Here is a 15,798-nt window from a genome sequence, read left to right as displayed (position 1 = left end):
TACCATTGAGCTAAATCCCAGGCCCAACCAGCCCATTGTTAAAGCCTTCTTGAGCTATCAGATTAGGAGATTAAACTTAATAGAAAAAATACAGCTTCTGAATTATAACCCTGGCCAGTGGCATCACTGTAAAAGAATGTGGGAGTTGGCAAGAGGGCTACTAAATGCAGGTGCAGTGTGGGCTGTCACAGCAGGGCTCTCAAACTGGGGACCTGTGGAACAACCCTTTCTGTTATTGTGGGCATCTGATGCTTGTGGATTGGCTGTCGGGCTACAGTGAAAGTAAGGTTTGTGATTTTACTGATGGGCTTGTGAGGGGATTGGGACACTTGCCATCAGGGTGAAGGTCTCTCAGGTGAACTGGCTCAGGGTGTCCAGCTGAAAGACAAGGTTGCTGGTCATGGGGCCCTCCAGGTAGAGGCTGGCCTGTACATTGCCATAGTGGGCCTGCTGCCATCTGAGGGGGGTTCCACTAAGGCTCCCCAGTGGCTATCTGGAGTTGTGCATGGGTCAATAGCATATCGGACTCAGTGGCAAGGATGGTGGAGGAGATTACTCATCAGCCCCAGTCTGGTTGTGAAGCCAGAGGAGCAAAGTAGGTATGACTAGGCTAGAAATGGCTGCAGATTGGCCAGAAATGAGGTGGCACCAGAACTGGAAGGGAAAGAAATAGGAAAATGCTGGGCCCAGCAGTCAAGCCCTGTGATGTGGGGGCCAGGTGGGGAGCCACCCAGAAAGCCCTGCTCTCCAGTGTCCTGGAGACCTTGCCCAGGCTGTTGTGAGTTTGAGTTTGAGTTGTGGGGTGGTTGCTTTTTGTCCTCCTGTGGCCACTGCCCAGCTTCTGTTGTGTTACATGGTTGGGTGCATTAGTGAGGGAAGGCAGATCCTGATATTGAGAGGGCTCAGGGTGCAGCCAGGGGCTCAGGAAACCTTAGGGTCAGGTGCCACAGCTGCCCTGGAGTCCTGAGGAACTGCATGCTATCATAGCTCCTTTCTGCTCTCCCCTAGCAGCTTTGTTTTCTAAGGGAAATGTGGCTTCTGCACAGGGCGACTTCTCCTAGGAGGCACCCTAGCAACTTCAACAGGAACAGAGTCCTCCGCCTCCCAGGCTGCCAGACTGGGGAGCTGGGCCTGAAGCTGTCCGGAAATTAGCGGTTGCAGTGGGTTTTGTGATTCACTCACATTTGGAAGCACTCCTGGAGCCCCACGTCCCAGCAGGTATCTGCCAGCCTCACAGTGAGCAGAGAATGGAGGAACTGTGTAGACACAAAAGAGCTGAGGATGGTCAGATCCCTCTCTTGCCTCATGCTGCAGAGTGACCCTGACTGTCCACAGCAGCAGAGGGGGAAAGGGGAGATTAGGGAGCTGTCTATGCAAAGCAAGGCCATGTGCAAAAAATGAGCAGTTCTAAGGAAGACTGTGTTTGGGGCCTTTCCAGTTCACTATTTCACTTAATCCTCAGCACAGAGACAAAAAGCAACCTTCCCAAGGTCACACAGCTAGCATGCGGCTGAACCTAAATTCACACCTGGGTCTGTCTAAATAGAGGCACCAACAGCTGCCTCTATTTAGAGCAGAGACATGGTTAGGAGCTGTAGCAGATGACAAATGCTTCACTGCCTAAGAGCTTGGGCTGCATCTTCATGGATAGAAAATCCTTAACAGGAGGCTGTTAAGACAAAATGTGGAAGTAACAGCGGAAGTGGGGAGGGGGCAGGGACTGGAAGGAGACATGGGTAAGTCAGTCTCTGAGCCTGTGCCCAACTTCAGAAAGATCCCAGAATATCCCCAGAATACCCTGCCCTCGAGAGGTCTCTCTCCTGCAGGAGAGGCAAGAGAGGGCTGCAGCAGTCAGCAGGGCAGGGCCACACTGCAGTGTTTGGTCCTTCTGGGGATCCTGGAGGAAACCTTCCTGGGGCCTAGGGGAATGTTTTCTGCTTAGCAAATGTCCTGGGTGTTCCTGAGTGCTCTAGTCTTAAGATAACTACTTTTTAAACAAGTTGAAAATAATCAAATATACTTCTCCCTAAAATAAAACTGGGTGTAATCCAGACCTCTGGGTAGCAATACGGAGGTCTCCAAACCTCTGGTTCCTTTTGGCCACAAAAGTGGCCCCAGGCTCAACCGAAAGGCATTGGCAGCAGATGGCCACATGCCTATGCCTTCACCATTATGTGTAATTTCCCCTTCTGGAAGCACTGTTTTTCTTCTCTCTTTCTTTCCACTGTGGGCACTAACAAGTAAAGATGACAACGAAGCCTTTGTCGGCACAAAATGCTTAGAGAATTATTACTATGCTGGTGACAGCGGTGGTGATTGCAATAAATTGCCACTGAAGAAATTGATAAATTGCCACTTTCTGCAGCCATTATGATGTTTGGCTTTGTATCTGAGGAGTCAACCCCCTGCCCCCCCTCCACACACACACACATACACACACAGCAGTCTGCCCTGTGTTGGATGATGTTTATTCATTTTATGCATCCTGGGTTCTTTTGGCTGTCCTGAAGTCTGAGCTACTAATTATCCCCAGCCCCAGCAAGGTTTCCTCCCTAAACAGGAAGTCTCAGGCCAGAACTGCTCTCCCTCAGTGCAGTCTCTAACCAAGCATCAGTCACCCGTCCGGTCAAGTCCCTGCAGCCAAGTGGAGTACAGCTGAGGGGGAGGCAGCCAGGCTGCCCAGGGCCCTGGCAGGCCCGTCGTCTTCTGAGAAGCCAGAGTCAGGCTGGATGCCCGTTGGGGATCTGAGAGAAGCAATGGCCCAATTCACACTGCAAGGGACCAGAGAGCCTCTCATTGGCCAGATGTCACACCTGTCTGTTGGTGAGTCCAGTTAGGGTACAAGCCCATGTTTGAGTGATATAGGAAGTGGTGGCTCCTCTCTTTTCTGCTGAGTCCAGACAACTGGATGGCTCCCAGAGGGCTGTGCCGTCTCAGGACCGGTAGCAAAGAATGCAATATGATGAGGTTCTTGCAAAATAGAGAGGGAAATTATCTCATCTACACAATTTCATGACCTCTTTTTGAAGGATGGGGGTCCAGGCCATTAAATAGTGAGCTTTTTCAGAGTAAAGTATCCAAAGATTTATTGTACACTGTGCCTGCAGGTAGTGAGAGCAACAGCTTTGTGGATTCTGGTTTGTGTTGTTTTTTTTTAAAAAAGTTAATGTTTATGATGCATTACTGTAGATTGCAGGCCTATTGGGAATTGTACATTTTAGTTATTGGTAACCATTTCTGCGTTGGTTTATTACGGAACTGCTGCTGCAAGTAATGGAACCGGATTTTTCTAGAATGATTTGAAAACCTAGATGTTTGTAAAAAGCTCTATAAATTATACATTCACTTTTATTTTGCAAAGTGGTGTGGGGATAAAACTGTTTTTCCATCAGACAGAATGTGTGTGTGTGTGTGTGTGTGTGTGTGTGTGTGTGTGTGTGTAGGCATATGTGCATGTATTGGCTTATGTGTGTATGCCTAAGCTTTCTATCTTCTCTTTGGTGGGAACATATCCGCTTTCCTTTTAAAAATATAATGATTTTTTTATGATGTCTAAATAATGATTCCAGGCAATATTACAAGAAATGTAACAGTAAAATGTTTGTAGGCATCCATCAGAGAAGGAAAATGTCCACAGAGAAAATAGAAATGCACCAATTAAGATGTGTGGCTGTCACCCAGCTCTTAAATTCTGATTTGACACTGGCGTCCTCTGTCCTCTCCCCTGCTGTCAGCTGTAGGAGGATAGGGGTCAGGCAAGGAGATGGACATGAGGACCTAGGTCCCCAAACCTGAAACAGCAAGGCCTGGGGTAATGAAAGCTGCCTGAGGCTTGGCTTCTGGGATAGAGAGCAGCCACAGATTTGGACAACAGCCCTAGAACCAGCTCAGTAAGGAGAAGGGTGAGCTGACTGGAAGAGAGTAGGCATGAACTTTGGGCCCACCCAGTGACCACCCATGGTCACACTGGCACACCCATGTTCACACTGGCACTCCCATAGTCACGCTGGCACACCCATGTAAGAACCTATTCACCCTCATTACCTGGGAGACATCTTGAATGCAGGTACTGGGCAGGACTAAGGTACTGTGGACCCAGGTCAAGCCAGAGCCAACCATAAGGTCTTATGAAAATCCTTTAACCTGCCTGGATTCAGTTTTGTCATCTGCGGTGGAAGTACTGACAGCCTTACACAGGTCACCCCCCAGCACACGCACACGACCATCACCTCTCTGCTTCAGGGGTCTGAGCTGGCCTCCTGGTTACTCCTGGTGACAAGTATGTCCAAGCACTGACTGGTCACACCTACTGGAATGTGCTTGTCCACTGCCTCGGTGAGCGAGACTGACCTTGTGCCCCAGGAAAGCTCTGAGTTTCTACATTGGACAGTTACCAGGAATTGGGAACTAGGGAACTTCCCTGACAGTTGCTTCTGTTTGCATAGAGGGCAGCCCTGGTTTTTATGTAGATTGTGCTAACAGTCCCCAGTTCACAATGGTGCAACTTGAAATTTTTAAAAATACAATAATGAAAGCAATGTGCATTTAGTAGAAATCATACTTCAAATTTTGCTTTCTAATTTACAAAGACAAGGATTTATTTTGGTTCAGTACTTCAAATTGTGAAACTTGATCTTTTCCTGGGTTAGCCATATTCAGTATGATGCTCTTCCTTAATGCTAAGCAGTAGCACGGAGCTCCAACTCCTAGCCAGGCCCTCAACTATGCAAGGGAAACGACTGACACTCTACAGTGTGCTGTGTGGCAGCGAGGCTGTTCGGGGTGGGGATTGGAGAGGAGATGAGTCTCATGCATTTCCAACTTATGATATTTTCAGCTTGCCCTGGTCTTATAAGGATGTAGCCCCATACTCAGCCAAGGAGTATCAGTATATTGCAGATCGATAAGTTGGGAAGATTTTATAGAAATTGTTACTCATTTCACCTGCTTGAGAAATGTGAATTATTCATATTAAAGAGTGTTAGGTTTAATATTAACATGAGCATAGGAGAAGTGACAAGATTATAGGAGCCAGGGCCCCTGCTGTTCACCCCCTTGGTCCTCTAAGGAAGATGTTAACAATAGCGTGCTGATGACATCCTCTCTGCTATGTGCAGAGACCAAGGGGACCACAGGAGGGAGAGCGGTTCCGCTTTAAAGATCTGGGCCTTCCTATTTGAAGTTGACTTTCCTTGGTTGGAGAGAAAGAACTTGAGGTCCTTATGACTTGAACAGAAAATAATAATGATGATATTAATAGTTTTTTTTTTTTAAAAAAAGCCTGAGATCTAGGTAGGAAGCAGCCAGAAATGAAACTGTAGACCAGGTTGGTCCCGGCTGGGAGATGGCACATCTGCCCTTGGTGACAGCTGGTGTCCCTTTCCCTGGACTCCCTGCCTGACGGAGACTAGGTTGACTCCCCACATGGTTACTTGCCCCAGCTCAGCCACAGGCCATTGACCCAGCAGCCCAATAGTTTCCTTCCATGAGTGCCCCTACCAGGCTGCACCCCAGTGCACCTCAGATCTGGTGTTTGATTGTCTGCTTTGACCTGAGCTGCAGGAGTCTGTTTATTCACAGTGTTTAAACTCACCTGTAGGGAAGGGCTCTGTGTTAGTAAGTTTCTGAAATAGCAAAATAGTTTTCCAAGTCTAACAATATCACAGGCTGTAGTCAGGTTACAAAATCCTGATGTTGCTTCATCATCAAGGCTACTAAGGGCCTCAGACAGGTTCTGGGAAGAAGGCCAGGAGCTACAAGCACACTCTTCCCTTAGCCACAGAATCCAGAGGTAGTATCATTCAGGCAAAATTGAGCACCTACTGGATGCCAAGGCCTGACCTAGGTATAAAAGGCACAGAATTGAATGAGAAGTGACCTCCATCTGGCAGGGTGATAGACAAGTGAACTGATGGATCAGTCAGTGATGATGGAAGAGAAGAGCATAATGAGTCCCAGAGCATGAGGTGCCCACTGGCCTGGCCCAAGAGGAAGCCAAGAGCTGCTCCCAGGCCCAGTCTTTTGTGCTGTGTGGAACTCTTGCAAAAGACAGAACTGACGCATAGCAGAGTTGCAGAGTGGTTGTCTGGCCCACCCCAGGCTGAGCAACAGGAAAGTGGAAGCCAAGTACCAAGAGCCCAGAGGAAGAGAGTGCCAGGGCCCTCCCTGGCCACCCCCCAAAGGCTTCCTAGAAGAAGTGACTCGTGACTGACCAGATGGGACTTAGACTTTGCCAGGCCCACGGCTTGGGCACTTGAGGCCCACTGAGCTCCTGGACAGAAGCCCTGGAGCTGCCTCTGTGTGCTCAGATGCCTCTGCCCTTCCCTTGCCCTTGCACCTCCCTGCTTAGGAGCATGACCGAAGCTTCTTTCTGATTCTGCAAAAGCACGGCAAGAGGAAGAGCTGGCACAGCCACAATCCACAAGACTTACTGGCCTGGTGTTTGTAACTTCAAGTCTCTCTGGAAGCAAGAAATCAAACAGGAGCTCCCTGGGCAGTTAGCCATGCCTCCCTGGCTCCCACAGAGCCCACTCCTACCCACTTGCTCTTGTCCCATGTAGCTGCCTTTCTCCTAAAAGCCCACAGAGCCACTGCACCACTCCAGAGGGCGCTGTTGCATGGATTCCACTATGAACAGGTGGACTGGGGTGTGCAGTGAGAGGGCTCTAAGGCACTGCTATTGCTCTCAACCCCTACCCACGGGGCCTCCTTTCCCTTTCCGGCCAGCAGTGAACCCATCTTGTCCTGCCATATACGGGCACCAGGAGATAAAAACCTATTCCAGTGTACTATCCTTCTGGGCCATGTTGCCAAATCAAGGCAGTGAAATTGTCCTGAATGGGTGTGGCCCTCTGGAATCTTGGTCAGCCAGGATACCCAATCCTCTGAGAATATCCTCTTAGAACAATGGTGGGGACCTGAGACCCCAGGATCTTCATGATCCCCAGTGCCATTCTTCCTAGCCCACTGTGGGCCTGGTGATTCGTCTGTGGTGGGAATGGAGCCTCGGAGCTCACCACATCATGGCAGTGCCTCATGGGCCTGCCTGTCTTATCCTTGCCGGAATGAGCAAGGATATGGGGCATTTGCACTGATCCTTAAGGCTGAGAGGAGCATGGGAGAGACTAATGCCACCGGTCTCTGGGATGGGGCCTGGGAACAGGGTGGTTCTGAGGTTTCTCTCACTATTTGCCCCTTCCACGGCCTGTACTGAGCACCTGCTACAAAGGTTTCTAAAGTGTGGGTTCCGGGACCGTAGCATCTGAGACTTTGGTCACAGAGCCCAGGAGTAGGTTTCACAAACCTCAACTGAAGCCAGTACTCTTGAGCTTAACCAAACTACTTCTGCTTCCCCTGCCGGCTTCTCCCTGCTCTGCCAGTCCCCCCCCCCACCCCCCACCCCGTCACTATCCCCCAATCCCTGAGTCCCAGACAGCAGTGTCTGCTCCTCTCCCTGGCTGGCTGGTGTGGGGAAAGTGTGTGTACAGCTCCAGGCCATTAGCTCAGCACAATCTTTAGAAAAATTTAAAGTACGTGTTTCCATTTGGAGAAGAACCCTGTCTATCGATTTGGGTGCATCTACTTCTGCTTTATTCAGACAAAAGGGAGTTTTAAAAGTCCTGGAGAGAGGGAATAAATGAAAACGGAATGACTTTAACAGGCCCACAGTGCCTTATTTTCCTAGCGTCAGCAATACAGCTCATTAAAGTACGATCACCCCCTGGGTAGCTGAGGAGACTGGGCTTGGAAAGGTAAAGTGACACCCAGGCAGCCTGGCTGACAGATGCTCAGCCTGCATCAAGCTGACCCGCTGATATAGGGGAATGAAACTCTCGATATGTCCAGTATGAGTTCGTATTCTCTAAAATCAAAGAATGAATTTTAGGAACAATGGAGGTTAAGAGTGGAATATATTTATTGAGAGAAAGAAAGCTTCTATCTGAGAGAGAGAGACAGAAGGGGTCCGGAGCAGGTTGCCAGGGACTCTGTCTTTTTTAGGGACTTTTATAGAGTAAAATCATGAGGTTTGGGTCAAAGGTGGGGAAAAGTGGGAATTTGCAAGATGGGCTTAAGGCAGGACAGAACTGTGGTCAACCAATAAGATTAACTGCTCACATAAAATTGATTAAATTAGGAGCAAATGGGGGAGCCAGTCACACAGTAAGTGAGCATGCTTAATAGCAATCACTCTTCCTGTAGGGGGTGGGATGCTGACTCCTGACTTTCTCAAGTTGATAGAGAACTATTTGAACTGTGGATCCTTAGGATATAGTTGTATCTGCTTTGCCTGTTGTCTTGATATCTAGCCCACAGCAGGTGAGTGTCTCTTCGAAGGGTGCAAGGTATCTGAACTTCTGCTCTGGCTCCTTTGAGGGCCCAGCCCTGTCTGACTGCCTCTAATATTTCTAACCAACTCAGCTGCCTGTGACACCACACTGGCTGACTATGTAGCTTACTAAGATAACAGACCCTGAGTGATCCAGAACCTGTGCATGTTGTCCTTAGCCCATCTTTGCTTGCTCTTCTCCATCTTCCTCTCCTTCCACACCCTCTTTCTCCCCTTTTTCCTCCCTTTGTTCCTCTTCTCCTCCTTTTTGTACTAAAGATTGAAGCTAGGGCCTTCACACTATGCCAAATTTCCATCCTTTTAATTTTTTTTAAGTTTTATTTTGAGACAGGATCTTGCTAAGCTGCTAAAGCTGGGTTCAAACTTGTAATCCTCCTGCCTCAGCCTCCCAGAGTGCTAGGATTGCAGGTGTGTTACACCATGCCCACCCTGAGCCCATATTCTGATGGTTACATGGGGGCTACAGCCTGGCATGGCCAGCCAAGCTCCCCAAAACCAGTCTCAGCTCAGGGGTACAACTGGGCAATTTCTATGTTGATCAGATCCTTCACTCATTAGGGAAAGGATGAGTTGGGGAATAAAGCATGTCTTAATCATTTTCTGTTGCCATAATAGAATATATACAAGGTGGATACTTGTTAAAGAAAAGACACATTCTAGTTCCTAGTTCTGGTTCAAGGTTCAAGGGCTGCATCTGGTGATATCCTTCTTAATAGCAGAGTCCTGAGATGGTTCAGGGCATCACATAGCAAGAGACTTAGTCCAGCTGGCTTGTAGAGCAAACACACTCTGGAGATAATCATTAACCCATCAATCACGAGTGACTTCCAAAGCTTGTAAAGGTTCTACCTGGTGCTACCTCTCAAGGTCTCATAATGGGGATTACATCTCAATGTGAATTTCAGAGCAGAGCAAGGAAGTGTTCAGACCCAGTGCTTGGTGAGCAGATTTGCAACTGCATGTACTTATATAAACCCCAGGTGTTGGGTGAAGAGGAGGGGATGCCTTCTCCCCCTTCCACGGGGACACATTCTGTTCTGTTCACTGACCACTCTGGGAGAGGCTGGGTGGCCCGACCTCAGTGCTCAGCACACACCTCCATCACGCAGCCCTGGCATGGCTATCTGCTTTCATGGGGTGCAGACAGGCAGCTGTGGGAACAGCAGCCACAGGCCCTTCAAGGCCAAGAAGATCGTTGAGCCCAAATCACCATCTCTGCAACTACAGCAGTTAATGGCGTTGGTTTCAGGCATCTTGCTTCTCTGAGATCATGGGCTTAGGAAGCTCAGATTTGTGAAAAACTAGGAAATGGCTTTAGAAGTTGAAGAGCCAGCAATATTGAGGTCACAAAATCAATGTGTTAAGCTCACGGAATGTCCCTAAGTGCTCACCCAAAACACTTTTGCTCTTAATTCACTCATACTGTACTGGAAAGGGATACTGGAAGAGGATAGTCCGTAGCACCTAATTTTCATTTATTCTTAATAGAAAAGAACTTTTTTTTTGTACTGGGGATCAAGTCCTGGGAATACTGAGCTATGCTCCCAGCCATGTTTTATTTTGGCTCTTACTAAGTTGCATAGGCTGGCCTTGAACTTGCAGTCCTCTTGCCTCAGCCTCCCAAAGTAGCTGGTATTACACATGCGCATTACTGTAGCAGGCTAAGAAAACTTTTAATACCAGCTTTTCTTTTTCATATCGGCTTTTTTGAACTATCATTCACATACTCTACAATTTACCCATTTGAAGTATTACTCAGTGGAGTTTGTCGTTCCTGAATTTTTGTGAGCCAGGGTCTCACTCTGTAATTCAGGCTGGCCTTGAATTCAATATGCAGCTGAAGGTGGCCTCAAACCCTCTGTGGTCCTCCTGCCTTAGCCTCCAGAAAGCAGAGATTACAGGTATGTGCCACCACACCTGGCCTAGGCGGTGGTTTTTTAGGATATTCAGAGTTGTATGGTCATCACCACAATCAATTCTATAATATTTTCATCATCTCCAAAGAAACTTACCCTTTTCCCTCAACCGCATGTTTCCTGGCAACCACCAATTCACTTTTTTCCCCTTGTGTAGACATTTTCTATAAATTCAGTCACATAGTGTGTAGGCCTTTTTGACCGGCTTCTTTCACTGAGCATAATACTTGCAAACTTTCTCCATGCTGGAGCAGGCATTATCACTTAGTTGCTTTGTGTGGCTAGCTGTCCTTCCATCATCTTCATGTGTCACTCTTGCTTAACCATCCATTGATGGATGTTTGGTTTCTTTCTGCTTTCTGAGTCCCATGAATAATGGGTACCAAGGATTTACACTTTCCTATGGATATGTTTTGGTTTCTCTTGGGACTTTACCTCAGAGTGGAATTGTTGGGTCGTAGAGAAACTGTTCAGACTTTTGGAGAACTGGCAGATCCTTTCCCAGGAGGTAGTATCGCTTCACACTGTCACAACACTATAGGAGGAGACTGGTTTCCATCCTCATGAACTATTTATTATCATGTTAGCTACCCTACTGGCTATAAATCAGTACCTCATTGTAGTTTTAATTTGTATTTCTCTAAGGGTTAACCACACTACACATCTTCCTCTTTGGACAAGTGTCTAGTCAGAGCTGGGCATGGTGGTGCACACCTCTAATCCCAGCACTCAGGAGGCTGAAGCAGGAGAAGTTTTATGAGTTTGAGGTCAGCCTGGGCTACAAAGTGAGTTCAAGGCCAGCCTGAATTGCATAGTGAAATACTGTCTCAAAAAGAAAAAAGAAAAAAAAGTGTTCAAATATTTTGCCCATTTTTACATAGGTTATTTGTCTTTAATAGATGTGTAAGAGTTACATGTCTATAAACCAGTCCTTTATCAAATATGTGACTGACCACATTTTCCTCCTGTTCTGTGGCTTCTCGTATCACTCCTGACAGTGTGCTCTGGGAATTTCTTATCTGCAGAGAATTAGCAGGGACCTGGGGTGAGGGGAAAGGACTTGCACAGGCAGGCAGGCAGCTTTGACTAAGTCCTGACAGCGAGGGAGGAAGCAGAGAACCTCTGAAAATGTTAACATAAAATCATAGTTTACGCCAGGCATGGCAGCACATGCCTGTCATCCCTGCACTCAAGGAGGCTGAGGCAGATTGCTATGAGTTCAAGGCCAGCCTGGGCTACACAGTGAGTTCAAGATTAGTCTGGACTACATAGTGAGACCCTGTCTCAAAAATTTTTTTAAAAAATTTATAACTTAGCATGCATAAGACCCTGGTTTCCCCAGCACCGAGGAGGGAAATAAAAGATAACAGTGGAAAGTCCAAGTACTTGGAGTGATCCCTGGACTATGGATAAGAAGGATATGATGGCTTCTGAACACTGCTGCATTTTGGTAATGTTTCTGCCCCAGAGGATAAATAGTGCCCTGCCCAGGCATTCTTGTCTGCAAGGCTGTTGCTGCCCATGCAGAAAAGATCATGTCATCAGGAGTGGCCTGGGAAGGGGCTGGAAGGCAGGCCAGAGCACCAGATGTGGTTCCCACCACAATCCCAGCCTATTTTTTTTGCTGAGGAAGTAGGAGGGACAGGCAAGGCTGGGCAGGGACCAAAGGTCCTGAGTGTCAGTGCTATTTAATCACAGCCTGGAAAGGTGGTTTGCAAAGGTGATACAGGCCCGGAGTCATCTGCTGCAATTTGATCCCCTCCTTGCTTCCTCATGAATCTCTAAATAGAGCCTCCAGGGTGGAGCCTGGTGCAGACAGAGACTCCCACAGGATTAATCACACCCTGACTTAAGGCCGCAGGCTAGGCCACGGCCTCTGCTGAGCCTTGGGGACCCCAAGGACATGTACCACCTGTCCAATTCCATCCCTACAGGCCTTCAGATCTGCAGCATGCCTTGTGCTGGGGACTGGGAGGGCAGAAGGGTTTGCCGAGGTCCTTACCCAGGAGGAAATTAGGGAACAGTGCACATGTGCACACACACCAGTCCTGGAAGACAGCTCTGAGCTCTGGCATGTACTAGCTCGTTTCATCTCACAGCAGCTCTTAGGGAGGAACGATCAGTGTCCCCACTTTAAAGGTGGGAGAACTAAGGAACAGAAAGGCTAAGTAACTTCCTCAAGAGTGCCCAGCTAGTTAAAGCCCAGCAGCCTGGCCTGGACCTGGTGTTTTTAACCACCTGCCCTCCTGTTTCTTCCAGAAATGACAAGGAGAGAGCCTCCCCTGAGTAGGTGAGAGGACTCACCAGAGGCATGACATCCTGGTGTTTTCTTGTCCCACGGACCAAATTTGGTAACAAGAAGCAATGTAGAGTTATCTTATGTCAGGTTCCTGTTCATCCTACAACTGAAAATAGGGCCCCATAGGCCCTAAATCTGGGACTTCTAGATCACTAGACTGCTGGAGCTGGGAGGGACCTGGAGATAATCTGGTGCAGTGACTTGTGTCAGAGAAGCCACCTAGAAAGGCTCAGTGACACCACTGGTTCTCCGCACTGGTTGGGGGCAAGAATGGGGCCAGCTCAGGTCTCCAGTCCCTGCCTCTGACTTCCCACTGTTGTGACCATCTCTTTCTCTGCATCCTGAAAAGAACCAGACATCAAATCAGATTCTGAGCAGTGTCCTGGAGAGCCAGATTTCCCCATGATGCTAAATCTGGGGTTTAAAATGGGTAAGAGTCTATGACAGATCCTATTCCTCACCTTGGGTGGGCTCTGTGTTGACTGAAGGTAATAAAACCATCAGGGCTCTTCAAGGACTGTGAGAAAGCAGGTAGTGTCACCTGCCTGAACAGGCGGTCCAGCCAGGTCTGCACTGCTCCTGGGCCCCAACCCCAGCTCATCTTTTGTGGACAGATCTTATGCATGCCCCCTGTACACATGCTATGACCCATCTGAGAGTGGGGACCAACCCTACCCTTCCCTGTGTTCAGTGAACTTAGAAGATGGGAAGGAGAGAGCAAAGATAGAGACAGGTTTCATCCAAGTGGGAGTGTTTGAGATCATTCATATTGCTGGCAAATGTGGCAATAGCAGTCTGGAAGCCTTTGTGTCTCGGTCCCCGTCCGGTCTCCCCCCCCCCCTTTCAGGGCAGGACTTCCCCTCACTCCAGGTGGCTGGGCAGTGACCAGGAAAGGGCGTGGTGTGCCTGTCCTCATTCTTATTGAGCACTAGGGAAACTTTGATCCTCTGAGCTACAGGGACAATGGAATCCCCCAGAGAGTCCCTAATGCTGGCCTGCCCCTGCTCTGTCCACATTCCCCTCCCACCTGGTTCTAGGCCCCCCCTTCCCCAGGGCTGAAAGGGTGCAGGCAGGGTCTCCCACCTTTTTCTCTGCCACATACCCACTGCTGGTGCATAGCTTGGCTTCTGCTGGGGACCAGGATTTGCTTAGTAATTCCTGAACAAGACTGGCCAAATGCTTATTGTGTGCCCACCTGTTTTTTACTCCACCAAACTTACCCACAGGAAGGTACAGTACTAGAATTATCCCCCCTTTTATAGCAGGGCGAACCAAGAGATTGACAGGTGCAAGGTCACTCAGCACTTGCCAGAGTCAGAATCGGAACCCAGGAGGTCTGGCCTAGCATGCCTAGCACAGCCCTCCTTCCTGGAGCACATGGCTCCAATGCTGCACTGGGCATGGGGTGCAGCCAGAGACCTGCTTTCATCCACAAGGGGTAGCTTGTCACCCCTCGGGAATGCTCCCAGTATTGGCAGGAAACACCCTCTCCTATTTTGCAGGGAGGTCAAGTCCAGAGCAGGGTGGTGTTGTGGCTGGGGTCTGTCTCTCTGTGTCCCTGATTAAGGAAGTATGCCCCCCAAAACAATTCCGCAGTGGCCTAGCCTAACCAGTCCCTGCTATTCCCTGACAGAGATGGGATGACATTTCAAAACCACTTTAAGGATGCATGAGTGGTTAAGGGAGCAGAGGCAGGATGGAAACCATGTCCTCCTCTGGAAGGACACTTAACGCAGCCCCTGCAACCCTGACCTCCCTCCTCAGCCCAGGTGTCCCCTGCCTCTCTCTCTGGAATGTCTGCACACAGCTCACTGTCCCTTGGGCAACAGGACTGAATGAATCCCGGGCCCTGGAGGCAGACAACCCTTTTCTCCCATATGTTGCTCACTGTCTATGCCACCTTGAGCAAGGCCTCAACCTCAGCCTCTGCTTCCTTCTCTTTGCCTGGGAATGATAGCAGTGCCTGCTTCATGGAGTTACTGGTGAGGTGTCCTGATCACCACTGCTGGGAGGGTGTGCAGCATGTCTGGCATGTGGCAGGCATCCCATAAACAGAAGTGGCTGCTGCTGCCTTGGAAGAGATCCATATCTCACTTTTAATACCTTGTAAGACTGCAGTATCTGTCATCTGAGATGAGAACGCGTGATCTCTGTAACAAAGGTGGAAGCTGGGCCCGGAGAGCCGCAGGGACTTGTCCAAGGATACAGCCTCAGCCTTCAGGTCCTCTCGCTCCATCCCTGCCTTAGAGCCTGTGGTCCCTTCATCTCTCCCAGTGTTGATAATTGATGAGGTCCTAGGAATTTGCTGTGAAAACTGGGAAAAGGTAGACACTTGTGTGGGATATTCACAGCTACTGCTGTCACCCTAGAAGATCCAGGAAGACAATTTTACTTTTTTCTTACTCTTTTCTTTTTCAGTGCTAGTCATCAAACCCACAGGTGCCTTATCCCTGAGCTACACACTGCCCTTTTTATTTTTTATTTTAAGCAGGATCTGGCTAAGTTGCCCAGGCTAGTCTTGAATTTTGTCCTGAGTAGCTGGGATTGCAGGTGTGTCCTACAGTGCCAGGCTGGATGAGGCTTCTTAATCCTGGTGTTCCAGGAACCCTGGTGAGGCCACAGGTTGCTGAAGACCTTGGAGTTTTGTTTTTTTGTGTTTTTTTGCTCACAGTAATGTGATAGGCACAAACTACAATGCTCTGGGTTCCACACAGTTACAAGTTCCCTGAAGAAGGTACACTTTAGAAAATGTGCTTTCGTATGAGCGCTTACAAAGTTCTACTGGCAGGTCTAAAATCTACCATAACTTTTAAAAGTGATGAGTTTAAGTAGCATTCAGAGAACTCTTTTTGGGATTGGGTCTAGTCAGTATTGGTGACAAACCCACATATCCCACCACTATGGTTTGTTTCTTACCTTCATCCTTGAATGACGTGGCCAGTTTCTGTCAGAAGTTGGTGACAATTACAGTGTGGTTCCTCCATCTCAGATGATTGCATTGTTCTTCCACATCCAGCCTCCTCTGTGTCTCTCGGGCCTATTGAAGGAGAGGAGAGCCCAGGGCACCCTCCGTCTCAGTCCTGTTCATATGCACGTCTCTCAGGACTCTCAGGGAATAGGTTTGGGTGTTCATCCACCCATTCCTCAGTAAACACTGAGGACCACCTCTGTGCCAGGCCCAGTGACAAATGGAGTTATCCAGTCAGAGAGAGGATCCTGCCTTCTGGTGCTCTTGG

At 48.6% G+C, this 15,798-nt stretch overlaps 1 protein-coding gene across 5 annotated transcripts in view; it reads left to right on the top strand.

Annotated features, from left to right (window-relative positions):
- Positions 1 to 15,798, top strand: part of Steap3 (STEAP3 metalloreductase) — a 47,392-nt gene that overhangs the window by 12,061 nt on the left and 19,533 nt on the right. The window contains exon 1 of one of the 5 annotated variants that reach the window (XM_013142524.3): positions 2,698 to 2,823. The exons of the other annotated variants lie outside the window; for them this stretch is intronic. Coding sequence (XP_012997978.2) covers positions 2,730 to 2,823 — 94 coding nt within the window. The 5' untranslated portion in view covers positions 2,698 to 2,729. Of the gene's footprint in view, positions 1 to 2,697; positions 2,824 to 15,798 lie in introns of those variants that run through there. 5 annotated transcript variants of the gene reach the window in all.

Source organism: Cavia porcellus, unplaced genomic scaffold (genome assembly GCF_034190915.1).
Source record: "Cavia porcellus strain 051 isolate PalLab524CR breed Dunkin Hartley unplaced genomic scaffold, mCavPor4.1 scaffold_12, whole genome shotgun sequence".
NCBI classification, from domain to species: Eukaryota; Metazoa; Chordata; class Mammalia; order Rodentia; family Caviidae; genus Cavia; species Cavia porcellus.
This window is presented reverse-complemented; position numbering and strand designations above follow the sequence as displayed.